This window comes from Nansenia antarctica (assembly GCF_963989245.1).
Source record: "Nansenia antarctica genome assembly, chromosome: 14".
In the NCBI taxonomy this organism is placed as follows: Eukaryota; Metazoa; Chordata; class Actinopteri; order Argentiniformes; family Microstomatidae; genus Nansenia; species Nansenia antarctica.
The window spans coordinates 27366047-27384324 of NC_137684.1; the positions used below are offsets into that span (position 1 = coordinate 27366047).

An 18278-nucleotide genomic window follows, 5' to 3' on the forward strand; every position below is an offset into this window, starting at 1 on the left:
ATCATATGTAGAAAACGAAAAGACTAAAAGAATAAATAAATAATAAATCTCTTAGTAATTTGATTAGGACTGGCTTAATCTGGTTTCCACTCGATAGCCTATATTTACAAACAACGACTGGGGGAGAGGCGTTTAAAAGCAGAAGGCATACATACAGTATGTATACAATAGCATTCCTCTTGCGAACCTAACAGCACATTGTCACTGGCCTACAAACAGACATACGACACACGAGTTCAGAAATGGCCCTGCGACATATCCTCTAATAGCTAATATGTCATAACCCAACATGTTTGTTTCTCCAGGTCCTACTTAGCTTAGCTTACCCAAAACCTTTGAGTACTTATGACAGTGTGTCAATATACTTTTTCAGTAAGTAAACATTCTTTATACATACATAATCATTTCGGGGACCAAGTCTCGATAATTGAATCACTGGACGATTACTTAGAAGTTTGAATCTATTTAGAAGTAAAGATGGGTAGATAGTTTACTAGCTTTCTGAAATTATTAAATCCTTACCCCTTAGCCGACATATAGGCATTAATAAACCCATATTCCCTCTAACGTGTGTAGATAATACCTTTAGCAATGATCTCTACTAAATGAAAACATCAACATAATCAACCCTGTCGCATTCAGACACGATTAATTAAACTCAAGTTTAAATCGTCGAATAATTGACCACACAATATGATCCATGAAAAACGCAAGTCTGGGTGAACAACAATCATTTGCTGAGATAGCCTACCTTTACCACAAGACATTCAAATTCATGAGTCCCTCATAAATATAAGCACCGATGTCAATGTATTCCTGTCCTCCAACCTCTGAGAGATCTACACACACCACTGCTGAGTGAAGCCTCGAGAGCTCTCACTCACTCATGCTGGCACTTGATCGAGAGTCCGTTTAGCCGAGCTCCCTTCCGCGGAGAAGGAGATAGCCGCTCTGACGGGGAGTCGTCGTCTCTGGCGAGTTCAGGCCGCCCGTGTTCGGAGGGCCGTCGGTCGGATGTGCTATTCGTCGAGCTCCCCCCGTCCCTAAGCGGTGATCCCTTGCGGGCCTCTGACAACGACAGAGACGCTGTCCAGGGTGGAGATGTGGGGGGCTCGGAGGGGGAGGCCTTGCACGAACACGACTGGTGGCCCTGGGTTTGGACTAACTCCACCCCCCTGAGGATGCGGACCAGAGAGTTGTGGACCTGCTGGTTGATGGAAGAAGAAGTGTCGTTCTCGTCAGGGTCTGGTTTCACCACCGGGTGGCCTCCTGTGTTTGTGTTTTGAGAGCTGGAGAAGGTGGAGAGCTGCTCCAGGACCTCGATCTGCCGGTCCATGAGTCCCAGCATACTGCAGTGGAAGGCCCTCTGCTCGGCGAGTTGCTCCCCTAGCTGGTGGTTCAGAACGTTGAGCTGCTGGAGAATCAGGCTGCTGGTGTCCTCACAGGTGCCTGAACAAAAATGAATAATAATAATAATAATAATAATAATAATAATAATAATAATAATAATAATACATTATTATACATACATATAGCGCTTTTCTAGACCAGTGTTTCTCAACACTGTCCTCGGGCGCCCCAGCCGCTCCAATTTGATCTGTTCCACCACCAGCTCACCTGATTCAACTAATCAAGTACAAACCATAATCAAATATGTGGTGCGGCTGGGGCGCCCCGAGGAGAGGGTTGAGAAACACTGTTCTAGACACTCAAAAAGACGCTTTACAAACTGAAAAGATTGAGTAGTAATAATAAAAAGAAACAAAAACTAAATAAAAGAAAGTATAGGGGTCTAATTAAGGTAGTGCTGGGGACACATGGGATAGCACAGTAACTTACATTTACATTTTAAATGTAGGTTTTAATGTGTTACTTTTGTTTTATCTCTTTTGTTTTACCCGCCTGCATGTATGTGCTTTCAATGTGGTTGCTGTGACGATTTTGTTTTCCCTTCGTCCCCTTTGTGTTGTTTTTATTGCATGAACTGCATTGATTGCTGCCATCATCTGTGCTTGCTTGTTGGTGCTTGCTCCAATTGTGTGCGATATGTTTGTATGTCTTTCTTCATTTTGCTTATGCTTGCTCTAGTTGTAAATATAATGCAATTATTTTTCCTTTAACTACTGTATTTTAGGGTGCATATTAACAACTTGGACTGTCTAGTTTATAGTTTTGTGGACTACAGCTGTAAATTAGCCATGTAGGCTAAAGCTGCTCCATTTACTGCTTCACTGCTGTTAATTAATGGGGACTGTCCACAAAACTATAAACGAATTAACTAAAGGAAATAAACTAAACTAAACAGATTAAAGTTTTAAAATGGCCTCTTCAGGGTCATGTGACCTATATAAAAAAGGTTATGACATTCTAGGGAATTGTTTCTCCTCCCTTGGCCTTTGTCATTTGGGGCGGCTGTGGCGCAGGAGGTAGAGCCGCCGTCTAACGATCGCAAGGTTGGCAGATCGGTGGTTCGAGCCCCGGCTGGCCACAAGTCGAAGTGTCCGTGGGCAAGACAGTGAACCCCAAATTGCTCCCAGTGAGCGGGCCGGTGCCTTGCATGGTAGCTTGCAGCCACTGGGGTGTGAATGAGTGAATGGGACGCTGTTGTAAAGCGCTTTGGATAAAGGCGCTATATAAGTGCAGTGCCATTTAGCAAACTACTTTACTCACCAGTGGGTCCTCCTGGACTGCAGCTTGTGGGGTCACTGGCACTCTCCCCGTCATGCAAAGAGGGCACCGAATGTGGCTCACTTTTCACCGGGTAAAGATACTCCCCAGACAGGCCCAGAGTCATAACCTCCTCCGGCTGTAAGGCCCAGCCAGGAGTGTTCAGGTTGGCCTCTTCCGGGACGACCTTAGCCTCCTCCTCCTCCTCTCCATCCAGCATGGGGGCGAGGGAGTCCTGCCAAGGCACCGCGGCGCACGGTTGACCAACATCACCTGAAGTTGGAGACGGAGAGTGAGCGGAGTAGGAGTTTTTTTTGCAGTTTTACACCTTAAAATCACGTTCTATCGATCTGCCTACTAAAAGGGTAACACTGATCACTATCCAAATTTAAGTAGAGACCCTTCAAGAAGTAAAAGCCAACGACAGACCGGTGTGTCGGTCAACAGTCCCACCTGTACGGTCCTCCAGGTCCGAGGGGGTCAACACCATATTGTGTCCGTCCGCGGTGCCTTCGTCCGGGGATCCGACCCTCGCCGCCTTCCTGGCCAGCATCCGGTCCAGCATCCGGAAGTAGCGGAACGACTCGATGGCGGACAGGCGCGCGGCGGGACTGCGGTACCCCACCGTCTTGATCTTGCGGTACTTGTGCTTGAGGCTCTTCCAGCGGTTGCGGATCTGGTTGACGGTGAAGTGGATGTCCCGCTTGGCCAGGCTGAAGCGCAGGCGGCGGAAGTGGGAGTCGTTGCGCTGCCGCTTCTTGTCCAACTCGTGCACCAGGTCCAGCTGCTCGATCAGGGCCAGCATGGCGAAGGTGTCCGACTCTGTCCACCACTTGTTGGGCCTCCTTTCGCTGAGGTCCATGGTGGCCTCCTCCTTCTTCCCTGGCTCGTGTGCGCCCGCTGCTCCACTGTCGGCCCCGCCGGGGCTCCTGTGTTTAGAGGGGGGGGGGGGAGAAAACAACATCATGTGAAGAGACTGAGAGTGACACTTGACAGTGTTTTTGTGTGTACCTACCTAGATCCTTTCCTGAGAAATAATTCTCTGTTAAAGAAGGTAGACTCTGTGGCGTAACGTTACCATGAGAGGTAGGTATGAGGTATGACATGAAAGATGTTTCACTCACTCACTCAATTTCATAAGGATCTGTAAAAATAGCAACAACATTGTGACAGCTGCTTGACAAATAGACTGGGAACTTACTTCACACACAAGCCAACTCTGCAGGTCGCTCTGATGCCCTGAGTCTGTCATCAAATGTTGTCATTTTGTCATTTGTCATGTCATTTTTGGGAATGAAAACTGCCCTTATAAATAGCCTACTCAAACCACTAGATTACACAAACTACAGTCTAGTCTTTTATTGTACTGGATCTGCTACAAAGTAAAATTGTGAAATGTGTATGAAATAATGATACAAATGCAAAGAGCAGCACCAATAGGAGGTAATAGGCTCCAACACAACACTTCATCATTTCATGAGATGGAGTGTCATGGTATTTACTTTTTTTTTACCTAGAGTGCCATATTTGGGGTTTCCCATTTCCAGTGTGGCGTAAGTAATGTAAGTAATGACGGGTATATAATTCATGGACATTAAGCACCCTTTTTGGATGTCGTGGAGCTCGAGAAAATCTCAGATGATGAAGAGGACATGGATATTTCCAATGCCGGGATGAGTGATGGCGAAACAGGTACAGGCGTGTTAAATTAAGTCGTAAGCGCCGAGGAGCCAATAACCACCACACTCCATCTCCTGAAATGATGTAAGTGTCGCGTAGTCACGTCGGAGCCACAATAGGAGCGATTATTTACAAAGTAGGCCTATAACCTTAAAAACTCCAGATGCAATGTTGTGCATCTTCAAAACATGCAGCAGTCAAGTTGCATTACACAAGACAGGGAAACCTTTTTTTGTTTTTTTACATAATGACAAAAGCCACTCCAGAGATGTTTCTATTAGACTTCCCAGAAGTGTATAATATTATATATGTTTCCATTAGCGCTTCTTTGAAGTGACATCCCTTGAAAGCTTAGAGACATTCCATTAAAATGTGACATGATGATGTCCTGAAAATAGGACTATTTGTACACATGTGTACTACACACACACACACACACACACACACACACACACACACACACACACACACACACACACACACACACACACAGCAAATGAACAGCATTGATCCTAATTCCATCCCCTCTCTGTAGTAGTAGGCTGCAGTAAATCGTGAGTTTAGAATGATAAGGTTCTATCTCCGTTTAGAATGATAAGGTTCTATCTCCGTTTAGAATGATAAGGTTCTATCTCCGTTTAGGGCAGTTCAGAGATATTGAGCGTCAAAGTTTTTACATTCCATTATGTTTTGTGAGATGGAACCTTTGTATTTTATGAATTACTAACTCAAAAAAAATCTACATTTAAAAAAATAACACCACACAAGCATTAATAAACACCTAATGGATCAGACTATGTAAAAAAACTCAATTTTGACCAAAAATGGAGATCCTAGAACCTTATAATTCTAACGTCACGAAATGACAGTCCACGACCCGACCCAAAATCCAGACGAACGCAAACGGATGCACCATGCACATGAACCATCAGGACCGGTGACGTCCCAATGCATGAACACTGGGCTTGGACTCTAATGCACAAGTCAGGTCCAGTGCAGTGGCCTTAGTAATGACCATGGTCACCATCACTCACGGTCCGGCCGCCATGTCTTGTGCATCAGGCACAAGGCAGCATTGACTTTGTGCATAATGCATTTCCAAATCCAAACAGTAAAAAGAGTGCTTACTGTCTGTGAGTTACAGGGGGAACTTCATTCCTGCATTGCCAATTATTTCACGCTACTACGCTCACAGTGCAGGGCTGCGATGAAGCTTTTCTGAGCGTGCGTCGTGATGATTGGCGTTTGTTGACATTTCCCACCGTCACACGTCATTCTCAGAACCCGACTCTAATTGGCCGATATCGTGGGTGCGTTCGTAAACATGTTCCGGAAATCTGATCAACACTCGTGGAATGCCTCTTCTCCAATCAAATGACTTGACGTTGAACCCAGTGTGCGCTCCGGCGCTCTCGGAGGGACTTTAGGAACACGACCATTGTGTTTGCGAGGGGGCTGTCAAAACGATTGACCCGAGAGAATCGCTGCGCAAATAAAGTAGATCTACAAGTCATACACCTCTCTGAAGAGATGGGGATCTCACGGTTCAGGTGTCATATGCGTTTGTGAATCTGTGCAGCTTCCATCTCCTGACTGACTTGAACGAGCCACCGAATTCACTTCCTGCTCATGTGACTGTTGTTAAGTCAAGCAACTCGGAAGGTATGGTATATTCTAATATCTGAGGTTATAACTGCATTGATTTTAGTAGATAACAATAGTTAACTGCACATGCCAATAGTAATACTTAAGTTCTAGGTACCTCCTTCAATACAACTGTGAACATTTCAAACCTGCAAACTGCGACACTTTAAATGAATGTGCAATAACACTATGTGCAATATGACAACCCTCGGGTACATAAGGTTCAGAGATAGGAAATGTTAGAATAGGTATAGCATAGCATAGAGTACAGCACAGTGTTTTATTTGTGTAGTATAGTGGATAGTGTACATCGCCTTTATTTATGTAAACCAGCTCCTTTTCCCTCCTTGTTTTTAGTATTATTTTTTTTCTTCCTAGCAGCAGGGGAGCCCCCCCTCCCAAATTTCGTTGTATGGTACCTGTACTGTATCAATGACAATAAAGACCATTCATTCATTCATTCATTCATTCATTCATTCATTCATTCATTCATTCATTCATTCACGCTGTTTTATTTGTTATTGCACTTCTTCAGTTGTAGGGGGAGTTGGAGTGGACAGAATCATGGCAAGCAACAAATACCAGATAGTGGTCAAAGGAGAGGCGTCCGAGACCGACTCCTCCGATGATGAAGTGTACATCACCTCCCTCTCCCCCGGACACCCCACCGGTGGTGCGACCGGGGCGAAAGTCCCAGGCGAGGCCTCGGAGACGGACAGCGACGGTGAAGAAGTGGAGAAAGCGCGCAAGTTCGTCTTCGCAAATGCGAGTTCCGAAAAACCCCAGATATTACGCAGGGAGTTACCTCCCCTCATCGTGATCCGAGACAACCCCGACATACCCTCTGTGGTCGAGGACAGACCCCTGTCCAGGCTGGAGCACAGTGTCAGCGGTGGACTGTTACTCAGCTCTTTACTCCAGCAGAAACTACAGGAGAGTAATGTGCGTTTGTGCACCGACGTGTCCCAAAGCATCAGACAGGTGTACAGCAACGCCACCAAGGAGATCCGCATGGCCACCATCCACCTGAACAACTCCCAGAACGGCATCATCAACGCCTCGCACAGCATCCGGCTGATCCTGGAGGACCTCAAGTGCGTCTCGGAGAAAATCGACATTATAACCAGCTGTCATCTACTGCCTGACATTGCCATTGCGACTGGGCCAGTACAATGATGTGCCTATGCTGTTATGCCATGGCAGAAGAAGTCTGTTATTGTTGGTTAGCACATGTATGCACCTTAGGGGTGAATTAATATGCACTGATGTGGACATTATCTGATGCTCATGTTGTAATCGTGCATGGCAGCAATGTTTTGGGAGTCGGCTATTTGTTATGATCAGTCGAAACACTTGCATGATTGGTTCCTTTGTGCCTAACAAACAACATTATGCTATCCTCATCTTTAGGAATGGTCCCGATTGTTTTTGAGATGATCCATTGAACGCTTTCCGAGCCTCCTCGTAGTGCACTCTTGTGGTGTCAGTGAAGCATTCCAAGTTGGCTTGTGCTGTGGTCGTTAGGCTACCTGTAGCAGAGTCCATCCAGGCTACAGACCAGGAAGTATTAATAATGTTTTCAATTCGCACTGCAGTTCACCTTAATGTTAATAAAACTGAAAGTTTTTCTTTGTCATATCATAGCCTATTTTCAACAATATTTTCATTCTTGCAGTCACAGTACATCACATTATACACCTGTTTTACATGTCAATAAAAAAACACCAGTTGATATTGTGCCATACTAGGCTCTTGTCAAAGAACAAAGCATCGCTTACTGCTGAAATGACCGTACCTGGATATTAGACACTATCTTCGGCCCTAGCCTTGAATGACAATGGAGATAACAAGATCAATAGCAACGAGGCCTTTACTTTAGGGAACATCAAGAGAGAACACGTACAGTAGAAACAATTCAGCAGACTCCAGCTTTCCAAAATTATTTGACATCTTCAGATACAGTAGTTTCATTTAGTAGTTTCACATTTTTGCCACAATTGGGCAATTTTTCACATCAGCCTGTTAGGGCTGTGTTGGGAGTGGGCGGGTTATTTGAGGTGTATAATGGTAAATGGACTGACTTATATAGCGCCTTTATCCAAAGCGCTTTACAACGGCCTCTCATTCACCCATTCACACACCAATGGCGGCAAGCTACCATGCAAGGCGCCGGCCCGCTCACTGGGAGCAATTAGGGGTTCAGTGTCTTGCCCAAGGACACTTCGACATGTGGCCAGCCGGGGCTCGAACCGCCGATCTGCCAACCTTGCGATCATTAGACGGCATGTGTATTCAGAGGAGGTGATCAGTTACCAGCATGGGCGGTCCCTGGAATAAACACTATGCGGTCGTTTAGAGCCACAACCGCTAGAGGAGGCCACACTTGCGCCATTGTTTTAGCGCAAGCTACCACCTGTTAACACTAGAACAGCCGTGCCTTTTTACCTACTAAAAGAGCCGCCCTCTTTAGAATGTAAATCTGCTATTTACACACAACGACCACTAGTTGGCCGCTTGTAAATTAGCCTGCTTCCTACACAGAAAAACTGCAAAAAATGCTTTATATTAGCTTATCCTGAAGTGATGTTGAAAATGTAAGGATACTGGGTGGTAGAACGCACATATCTAGGAAAAGTCATGAAAGGAGGGTCCTGAAATTTGATCGAGTGCAAAGATAGAACATTTAGTTTTTACCCCTCATGGCTGTTCTAGTGTAAATCAAAAACTCCACTACCACCCCCACCCCCCACTCCCATCTATTTGATCCTGGATAGCAAAGAGGAATCCGGATCATTCTGTACACATCCGGCGCCTCTCTGAACACTGCCCTGACCTCCCTGCAACACAGCTTCATCAGCCTCCAATATGCCTTCTCCAACCTCCACCTTCTCCTAAATACCAAAATGCATGGTCTTCAGCCGGACCCTACCCCAAGCCACCTGTCCCCCGAAAATCACCTTACTGGATGGTTCAGAACTAGTATTTGTCAACACATAGAAATATCTAGGCATCTGGCTGGACAGTTCACTCTCCTTTCAAACCCACATCAATAACCGGCTCAGCAGAAGTCAGAAGAATAATTGGTTTCCTGTACCGCAATAAAGCATCTTTCACCCACTCTGCAAAACACACCTTGGTTAAAATGATCATTCTACCCATTCTGGACTATGGCCACCTAATTTATAGGATTGCCCCGAAAAACCTTCTCAATAAACTGGACGTCATCTATCACACTGCCATCAAAGTTGAATAAAAGTTAAATAAAATAAAATAAGTAAATCATACTGATTACGTAATTCTGCGGCCCTGAAGGACATGACTGATCTTACTGTTGTTCCCGTTAACAGAGGAAGTTCAGTCGAGTCGATTCTCCATCAGCCGCTGCTGATATGTCCCTGGGAAGTTCAACTTGTCAATCTAGAGAACGCGGCAGACGTGACATTGTGAGACCTTCATTGATTTATACATTTCAATGACACCGTTAGATGTGGCTGACAGCTAATGAATTATTCTGATTGACCACCAGGGGTTAATGTAGAAGCTTATGGAGCGTGGGGATGTTCCAGCATTGGGGATGGGAGAGTTAATGATTTGACGATCCTTCTCAAATGCAATCGGTTTCAAGGTAGACATGGAGTGGGCTATCACGGGTAAAATTGACCTGTAATGCCTGATTTGTTAGTGCTGTCACCTTCCAGATTGTCGTCCATTTTCAAGTACTTCAGAATCCCTTTGACCCCTTTTTAAGGAAGTCACTACATTGTCATTAACACTAGAACAGCCATGAGTAAAGAAAAATGTGTTAATGTCTTTGCACTCGATCAAAATTCAGGACCCTCCTTTCATGACTTTTCCTAGATATGTGCGTTCTACCACCCAGTATCCTTACATTTTCAAAATCCCATCAGGATAAGCTAATTTAAAGCTATTTAGTTTTTTCTGTGTAGGAAGCAGGCTAATTTACAAGCGGCCAACTAGTGGTCGTTGTGTGTAAATAGCAGGGTAGCATTTTAAAGAGGCGGCTCTTGTAGTAGGTAAAAAAAGGCACGGCTTTTCTAGTGTTAAGGACGTCACTACATTGTCATTAAGAAGGCCCTTCCTTTTCAACTGCAGAAAACCGACCTAGTCCCCTGTTCTCCCCTCGCTCCATCACGCAGGCCCTCTAATAGTGGCTGTCGGCGAGGGTTTAAAAAAAACAACAACAGTATTTGGAGTCTAGGAACATCGCCGGCCCTGAGAAGGGCAAGGTCACCCTCATCTTGTTTAGGAAGCCGGACCCGCTGGTTGCCAGACCCCCTGCCGAGCCACACTGTGCTTTTCCACATGGCTGATCGACCACCACCCTGAGGGTCCGCAGCCAGAACGGACACCACAAGGGTTCTCTCCCCCCTGCCAGGGTGTGTGGACACTAGGTGATCTCAAGCACCTGAGCTGAAAGCCAGAGATACACAGTAGAGAAGGCAGTGGCAGACTCAGACTGTTTGAAGGGCAGGGGGGGCGAAAAGAAAAAAAGGGCACCTACTGCACAACATGGGACCCCATCAGTGCACATGGTCAAGTTTAGACCATTGGAAGGGCAGCCAATAGGGCACATCCTCTAATTTTGCCACTCAAAAGGGCAATTTAGTGTGACGTTTTTCAACTGTGGGGGCACATGGTCAAGTTTAAACCATTGGAGGGGCACCAATAGGGCACATCCTCTAATTTTCACCATTCAAAAGGGCATTTTTGCCACTCAAAAGGGCACTTAAGAGAGACGTTTTTCAACCGTGGGGGCACCAGGAGGGGCGGTCGCCCCCCCTGCCCCCCCCCTGAGTCCACCAATAGAGAAGGACACATGCTCCTATTCCAGTGGTGTAGTCTAGTTTTTTCTAGTGGGGTATACTGTGATACCCTCCCAGCCTCATATCGTTCATTTCGGAATGCCAATAAAAATACATCTGCACTCCCTGTCTAACATTATAATATCTAACATTACATGCTATAAGGCTGATCTGTGCATGATAGTGTTGCATTTTGACATATTTCATGTCGCATTTCCCCCCGTTGATGGTATATGACGCTATAGTCAGTCCCAATGGTCCAAAAGTCAAGTGCTTCGTAACACAGGGGTGAATTTTATGAATGAATGTCACAAAATGCTGTTACGTATCCTCACACATTTTTAAGTGGGTATATGGAAATCCTTGGCCTTTCCTAGTGGGTATACGGCGTGGTCCTGTGTATCATGTAGACTACACCACTGTACCTATTCTGAACAGTGCCATGACAAGATGCAAAAGCAGCTTGCTTGACCTTCCAGTTGATCTGATAACCGTTACTCTCCATCTTCTTCGGATACAGGGGGCAGATGAGGGACATCAGATTTTTGCGTCTGCTCTCTCCACTCTCTCTCTCTCTCTCTGTTCCTATAGACTGTTTGAAAATGGAATCGTTTGAAAACTGTCCAGAAGTTACTTAGAAGAACAAAGCATTGACATAGAGAATGAACACCTTAAAAAATAATGGTGTGAATAATTGTGTGCTATTGTTAGTAAGTGAGGGAAAATGGCTTTCTCACGTGTTTAGAATTCACACACTCCTTTTCCTTCAGTGAAATCAAATGTTCTGCTTATGTTAACCCACATTGTGATGGGAGATCCGAAATGTGTATTTTGTGCACGCTTGACGAATTGAGAGAAGACAGCATATCTTCCGCCCATAGACTGAAAAACCCATCTCTTCAGGCTACACCTGAACTATCCCTCCTGAGACATCTATTGCCCTCCTGTGCTGTTTCCCCAGTGTCAAAGCACGACGACTGCCAACGGCTCCAGGCCTGAGCGTAGAAGACTTTTTCCTGCTATGACTGGTGGATAGATGATTCACTTAGTCAAATGTCAGTCGCTTTGGATAAAAGTGTCTGCTAAATGCCAAAAATGTAAATGTAAAAGCATAAAAACTGACTGAAATGTACTTTTTAAAATATTTTTAAGTAGATATTCAGCATGGCAACTGTCCTTGAGTGGCTAAGGACACATCAGGTATAATGCCTGTAATCCTTTATTCTACAGCCCTGTTTCAGATGGTATTTACCCAGTATTCACTAAGACACTATGGGAATTATGTACAAGGGGTATTGCCTTATTTCCCCCCCCCCCTCTCCTTCCATGTGACAGTGTGTGCCTGTGTTGTGTTGAGACTGTGGGGAAATCAGGCAGTCCAATATTAGATTAGCGCAAACAACGCTGTACTCGTCTCGTGAGACAAGTTGGATTCATGATCACCCTGCCCACCCAGGTCAAAGTCATACATAATAATCATGGATAACATTGTTTGGGGAAAGGACCCGAAGATAATGAGGAAAATGAACCTGGCCATTGTACAATAAACAATAAGACAGACTTTTGATGAATATTTGATGTTTTAAGCCCAATGCACACAGCGTGCGATTTTGTTCAGCACACACTGACATGACTGAATATAACTTTTGGCTAACCCCGATTGGGGTCATTGGACGCCACTAAAGGCCAATGCACACGGCGTGCGATTTTGTCGCACGACAACATTCGATTCTCAATTCACACCACCGAAGTGTATGGGTGTGAATGGAGAATCGAATGTTGTCGTGCGACAATATCGCACCGCAATGCACACGGCGTGCGATGCGATATTGTCGCACGACAACATTCGATTCTCCACACCACTTCGGTGGTGTGAATTGAGAATCGAATGAATTGAGAATCGAATGAATCGAATCGCACGCCGTGTGCATTGGCCTTTAGTGGCGTCCAATGACCCCAATCAGGGTTAGACAAAAGTTATATTCAGCCATGTCAGTGTGTGCTGCTGAACAACTTGGTCCTGCTCCTCACATTTGGGTGTTGATAACTGAAGAACAGTGAGCTTGCACTTGCACAACAGTAATTGCCTCCTTAAAAATGTGTTGACTGTTCATCATTGATTTTAGCTCCCAATTATGGGGAGACATATTCTACTGATGCTGACACAGACAAACTGCAATGAAAATAAACTCACAAACATATCTCACAAATTCTCCTTGTTTTTGCCTGGAAGCCCTGAACAAAAGTACAAATACAAGATCAATACCATGATAAGTGAATCCTGCAGTCTAGTATGATTGATTTAATTGTATTCGACTTTTAGATAAAGTAGCTTAATATTTCTGAATCGTGCTTTCTGTTTCTAGTATTTACATGTGACTGGCAACACTGAAAGAAGTTGTCTTTAAACACAACACAAACACCTACGTAAGTCCTTTCATCCTTACCAGTGACCTTTCTGTAGGGTGCACCAACCCTGAAACATCATGTTGCTCTACAACAATTAAACAAGCAATTTCCCCCCAAAAGAAAGTAAAGGTCAGCCCGGGTCAAAGTGTAAAGCTCAATGCACAGTTGCACACAGCGTGCGATTTTGTCGCACAGCAACATTCGATTCTCCATTCACACCACCGAAGTGAGTGGGTGTGAATGGATAATCGAATGTTGTCCTGCGACAATATCGCACGCCGTGTGCATTGAGCTTAACCCTAACCCGAATCAAAATTGGCTCCTAACAACCAAACATTCTGACTACAACATTCTGCTGAAGTTGCTGTGTTTGTTTCCTGTGGGTTAGCTGACAGCCCCACTGACAGATGACAGGTAGATCATGACAGGTAGTGTAATGGGGGAGTGGTTGTCTTGAGGGAGTGGTTGTCTTGAGGGAGTGGTTGGGGGTGGAGTTAACTAGCTATTGTTCCCACCCATTACCTACCTGTGAAAAAAGGCTGTGAATACTTTGAGGCCGGATTTCTCGGCTCGCTGATTTGGGGGGTATCAACATTCAAATATGCATGACTTCTTTAACTTATTTCAATGTCATGACACATCATTTGAAAGCTTACAATCTACCCTTTCATAATCTGGAACATTTTCTAAAATGATGTTACCAGACTTGCTGACCTTTTCATCAAACCCTGTCACATATTCAAATGTAATTGTGTTTTTGAAGAATCGATGCAATCTGTTTCAAATCAATACTATAACCAAGGATTGTGTCAGTTCTGTTGTCTGATTGTGATGACATAAAACACACACAACATAACTCAACAATATAACATATTAGATACTGCTGAATATAGACAATAGAATATAGGCCTACTAATAATTACTAGTATTTAGATTTGTTTACAACCATATTAGGATTTAGAATTGATAAAGTAGTCATACCCCACATTGAATAAACACGTGCTATCGATATGAATCCAGAAATGTTCCTCACCACCAGCAGCAGAATTACGTGAGCATTTTCCTCCTGGCAAACTCCGAGATAATGTTTTTCTAGTCCAGATTGGATGCAACATAGTTTTCAATTGCAAGGATGGCAAGTCCACACAGTCTCTCCTGGGACACACGGGTTGTCCGTAAGTAATTCTTTATAAGATTTAATTGACAATTAGGAAAGGTTCCATCAATCCGCCTATGATTAATGTATGCTCTTTTAACCCTCTGCTTATATGTACCCTCCTTTTAACTGCCTATGATTAATGTATGCTCTTTTAACCCCCTATGTTATGCCCTTAAGCTAAATGCTTGCCCTGTCTACTTTTTTGTGCCTACGTCTACCTATATTTTATCTTTTAAATGTACTTTTTTCCTCCAGGGAGCCGTATAAAACATCATGGCATAGGGACTGTGGATGAAAAACTAGCTTTCGGGCTAACTCTGGCGTATTTACAATTTATTTTTGTTTTATTAATATGCACTGTCCCTTGAATAAATTGAATCTGAATCTGAATCCTTTTAAGAAAGTTTCCAGTGATGTCTTGGTGCCCTCTGGCACCGTTGCGCACAAGACGCGCAGCTGGGAGAATTGGTCCTCTCCCATAGGTCCTCTCCTATAGGTCCTCTCCTATAGGTCCTCTCCGTGTACCACCGCAGATGCTTCGTCCGTCGAGGAAGCGCTCAGAGCCTCACACTTTCTTTGCAATTCGGTGTCATCTATTTATCATTTATTATTTTGTCAAATATAAGCCTGTAGACACAACTGCATGTGTGCCATCCAATGCACAGAGTTGTACTCTCACACTATATATAGGCCAATGACAACATTCGATTCTCAATTCACACCACCGAAGTCGGACCAGGCAGGCTGATTACTATAGGCTCTACCAAAATATTGCTTGCCTTGCTTCCACAATTTCTACAAGATACAACTGGGCATATTGTGCCTACATGCTCGATTGTTATTATTATGTAATATAGTGTCTTGTAATCCCATATGAGATGGGCCTTGTTGTTGACTTCGGTGGTGTGAATTGAGAATCGAATGTTGTCGTGTGACAATATCGCATCGCACGCCGTGTGCACTGTCTCATTCAAAACAGTGGAATCGAATTAGCGATTTACGCTGTGTGCATTGGCCTGAATACCGCTAGTGGTAATGTGTTGTCCACTTTGTAATTATACTAATTAATCCTCTTGCAATTATTTTTCCATTGAAAACCCTACAAAAAAGCTTATTATTAGCTCATATAAAAACAATATAATATAAAGGCAACATTTAACCTAGGTTGCGAGTTATCACGTAGAGAGAGAAACAGAGAGAGGGAGAGAGAGAGAGAAGAGAGAGAGAAAGAGAGAGAGTGTGAGAGAGACGGAGAAGGAGAGAGAGAGAGAGTGTGAAAGAGATGGAGAAGGAGAGAAAGAGAGAGAGAGCGAAAGAGAGAGAGAGTGTGAGAGAGACGGAGAAGGAGAGAGAGAGAGTGTGAGAGGGACGGAGAAGGAGAGAGAGAGAGAAGAGAGAGAGAGAGAGTGTGTGAGAGAGACGGAGAAGGAGAGAGAGAGAGAGAGAGAGAGAGAGTGAGTGTGAGAGAGAGAGAGCACCACAGGTCACGTCCACAAAGCTGTAAAGGATCAGAGAGACAAGGAGGGCAAGGAGGGCCTTCTACACCATCAAAAGGAAAAACAAAGCCGTGTGCGTGCCCCCCAAACCTAACCCTAACCTTTCGTTTAGCTGAAGTTGAGGGAAAGGTTATTGACGTGGAACCAGTCAGGACTCTTACCTCTTCCTTGTGGGATGATGATGACTCAACATTGTTAGCGATCAGGTTAATCACAGTGGTGTTATCAGCAATGAATTGACAACGGAGTTGGAGCATGTGTGCGTGGCCACACAGAAGTGGGTGAACGGTAATGGCCTGCACTTATAGCGCCTTTATCCAAAGCGCTGTACAACGGCCTCTCATTCACCCATTCACACACACACATTCACACACCAATGGCGAGGTAGGCAAGCTACCATGCAAGGCGCCGGCCCGCTCACAGGGAGCAATTTGGGGTTCAGTGTCTTGCCCAAGGACACTTCGACATGTGGCCAGCCGTGGCTCGAACCGCCGATCTGCCGACCTGGCGATCATTAGACGGCGGCTCTACCTCCTGCGCCACAGCCGGCCCTAATAGGCAGTACAGCAGCGGACTGAGCATGCAGCCCTCGGGGGCCCCCGTGTTCAGAGTCAGAGTGGAGGAGGTGAGACTGCCTTCCTTCACCACCTGTGGTCTGCTCGTCAGGAACTCCCGGATCCAGTTAGATGGGGAGGTGTTAAGACCTGTTGAATGCTGAACTCTGGTCAATGAACAGCATTCTCACATAGGTATATATCTGGGGGCGGCTGTGGCGCAGGAGGTAGAGCCGCCGTCTAATGATCGAGCCCCAGCTGGCCACATGTCGAAGTGTCCTTGGGCAAGACACCAAACCCCAAAATTGCTCCCAGTGAGCGGGCCGGCGCCTTGCATGGTAGCTTGCCTACCTCGCCATTGGTGTGTGAATGTGTGTGTGAATGGGTGAATGAGAGGCCGTTGTAAAGCGCTTAGGAATAAGGCGCTATATAAGTCAGTCCATTTACCATCTATCTTGTTCACGCGGGATAGGGCAGTGTGCAGGGTGAAAGCAATGCCGTCATCAGTGGATCTGTTGGGGCGGTATGCAAATGGAGGGGGGGGGGGGGGGTTCAGTGTGGTGGGTATTGTGGAGTTGATGTGGGTCTTAACCTTAACATACATGTAGGCTAGTTTACAGAACTACTAGGCAATCTGAGCCCTCTGGACTAGGCAAGTATAGCGGTAACAAATGGCTGGCTAGCGGGTAAACAAACCCCAGATTGTGCCTTTAAAGTTATAGTTCAACAAACTAACTGGATTAACCCATGGATTTATTAAAGACCCATATGTGACAGTGAGCTAAGTATGCTTAGCATAGCGTCTTGATGAAGCATGTATAGGAAAGTCATTTGAGCAACTCATTGCGGGTAATATAATCAGTGAGATTATAAATATGACATTTCTATTCAAGCTGCCCAATTCAATTAGTCCTCTCCAAATACTGTATATAAACACTGGACTGCGCGTTGCATCATCTCTACAACGTGTTTGCAGTCTCTGTCCGCAGAGGCTGGCTTCAGAAGTGTGCATTCATCTCTAGGAAATTAATTCAGCCGGGAAACTCATTTAAATTCCATTACTGGCACTTTGCTAGGGAAAGAAAATGTGCATGAGAATCAGATATGAGGATTGCTAATGAGCATTGTGGCCTCCAGCACAACTCCACAGAGATACGCTGTCTCACCAACGCCATCACACTGACTTACACTTAAATAAAATAAATAAATAATAACAATACAAACGAATGAGACAATGAATATGCAAAGCAAAGAGTGAGAGTTTTAATATCTGATGTAAATGGATCTATAGTGTATCTCTTATATATTCAGTGCATGTTTTATGTTATGTATGTATGATGTATGATGTGGTCTGTAGAAATGATACAGGTCTGGAGGGGAGAACTGAAGCGCCAAGTACATTTCTACGCCACACATACTTGTCCTTGGCTAGTAGCTTTCTTTCCCTGATGGAAAATAAGTTACATTTATTCACTAGCAAGTCCAAAACCTAGTCTCTCAAAAGAAACACTTGTAACATTCAACATATGTCAGTGAACAGACTCATTTACATATCCATAGTAGGTTATAGTGAATAGTATCACTCGGTTTGTTCATAACATACATCTTCTAGACTCTAGAGCTTTCTAATATATCTATCCAATTTATTTTCCTTCAACCAGATGAATAATTGTCCTTTCCTTTCCCTTCCTGTAGGGGGCTCTGTTGATCTGTAAGTAAGTACAGTACACCCTCCGTGGACATTGTAGAGGGGGGGAAAACAACATCAGAATTGAACCATGACTCTGTGAAATGGCTGGATTCTGTAACAGGCTCGACATGACAATTAGCATGCAGGAACCCTGGG

The 18278-nt window shown here is 44.7% G+C and overlaps 2 protein-coding genes across 2 annotated transcripts; one reads left to right on the forward strand and one right to left on the reverse strand.

Annotated features, from left to right (window-relative positions):
• Positions 1–880: 880 nt before the first annotated feature.
• Positions 881–5395, reverse strand: LOC308170029 (uncharacterized protein; the record flags this gene model as incomplete). Its single annotated transcript, XM_080544760.1, has 4 exons — positions 881–1449; positions 2671–2940; positions 3121–3596; positions 5382–5395. 4 exons carry the CDS (start codon positions 5393–5395, stop codon positions 881–883), a joined length of 1329 nt encoding a protein of 442 aa, XP_080400886.1.
• Positions 5396–6532: 1137 nt separating this feature from the next.
• Positions 6533–7627, forward strand: bloc1s3 (biogenesis of lysosomal organelles complex-1, subunit 3). The gene has a single exon (XM_080545064.1). The coding sequence runs from the start codon at positions 6556–6558 to the stop codon at positions 7165–7167; it is 612 nt and encodes a 203-aa protein (XP_080401190.1). The 5' UTR covers positions 6533–6555; the 3' UTR covers positions 7168–7627.
• The last annotated feature ends 10651 nt before the right edge of the window (positions 7628–18278 follow it).

Coding starts and splice junctions, on each gene's coding strand:
- bloc1s3 (XM_080545064.1), top strand. CDS start 6,556: ATGGCAAGCAACAAATACCAGATAGTGGTCAAAGGAGAGGCGTCCGAG.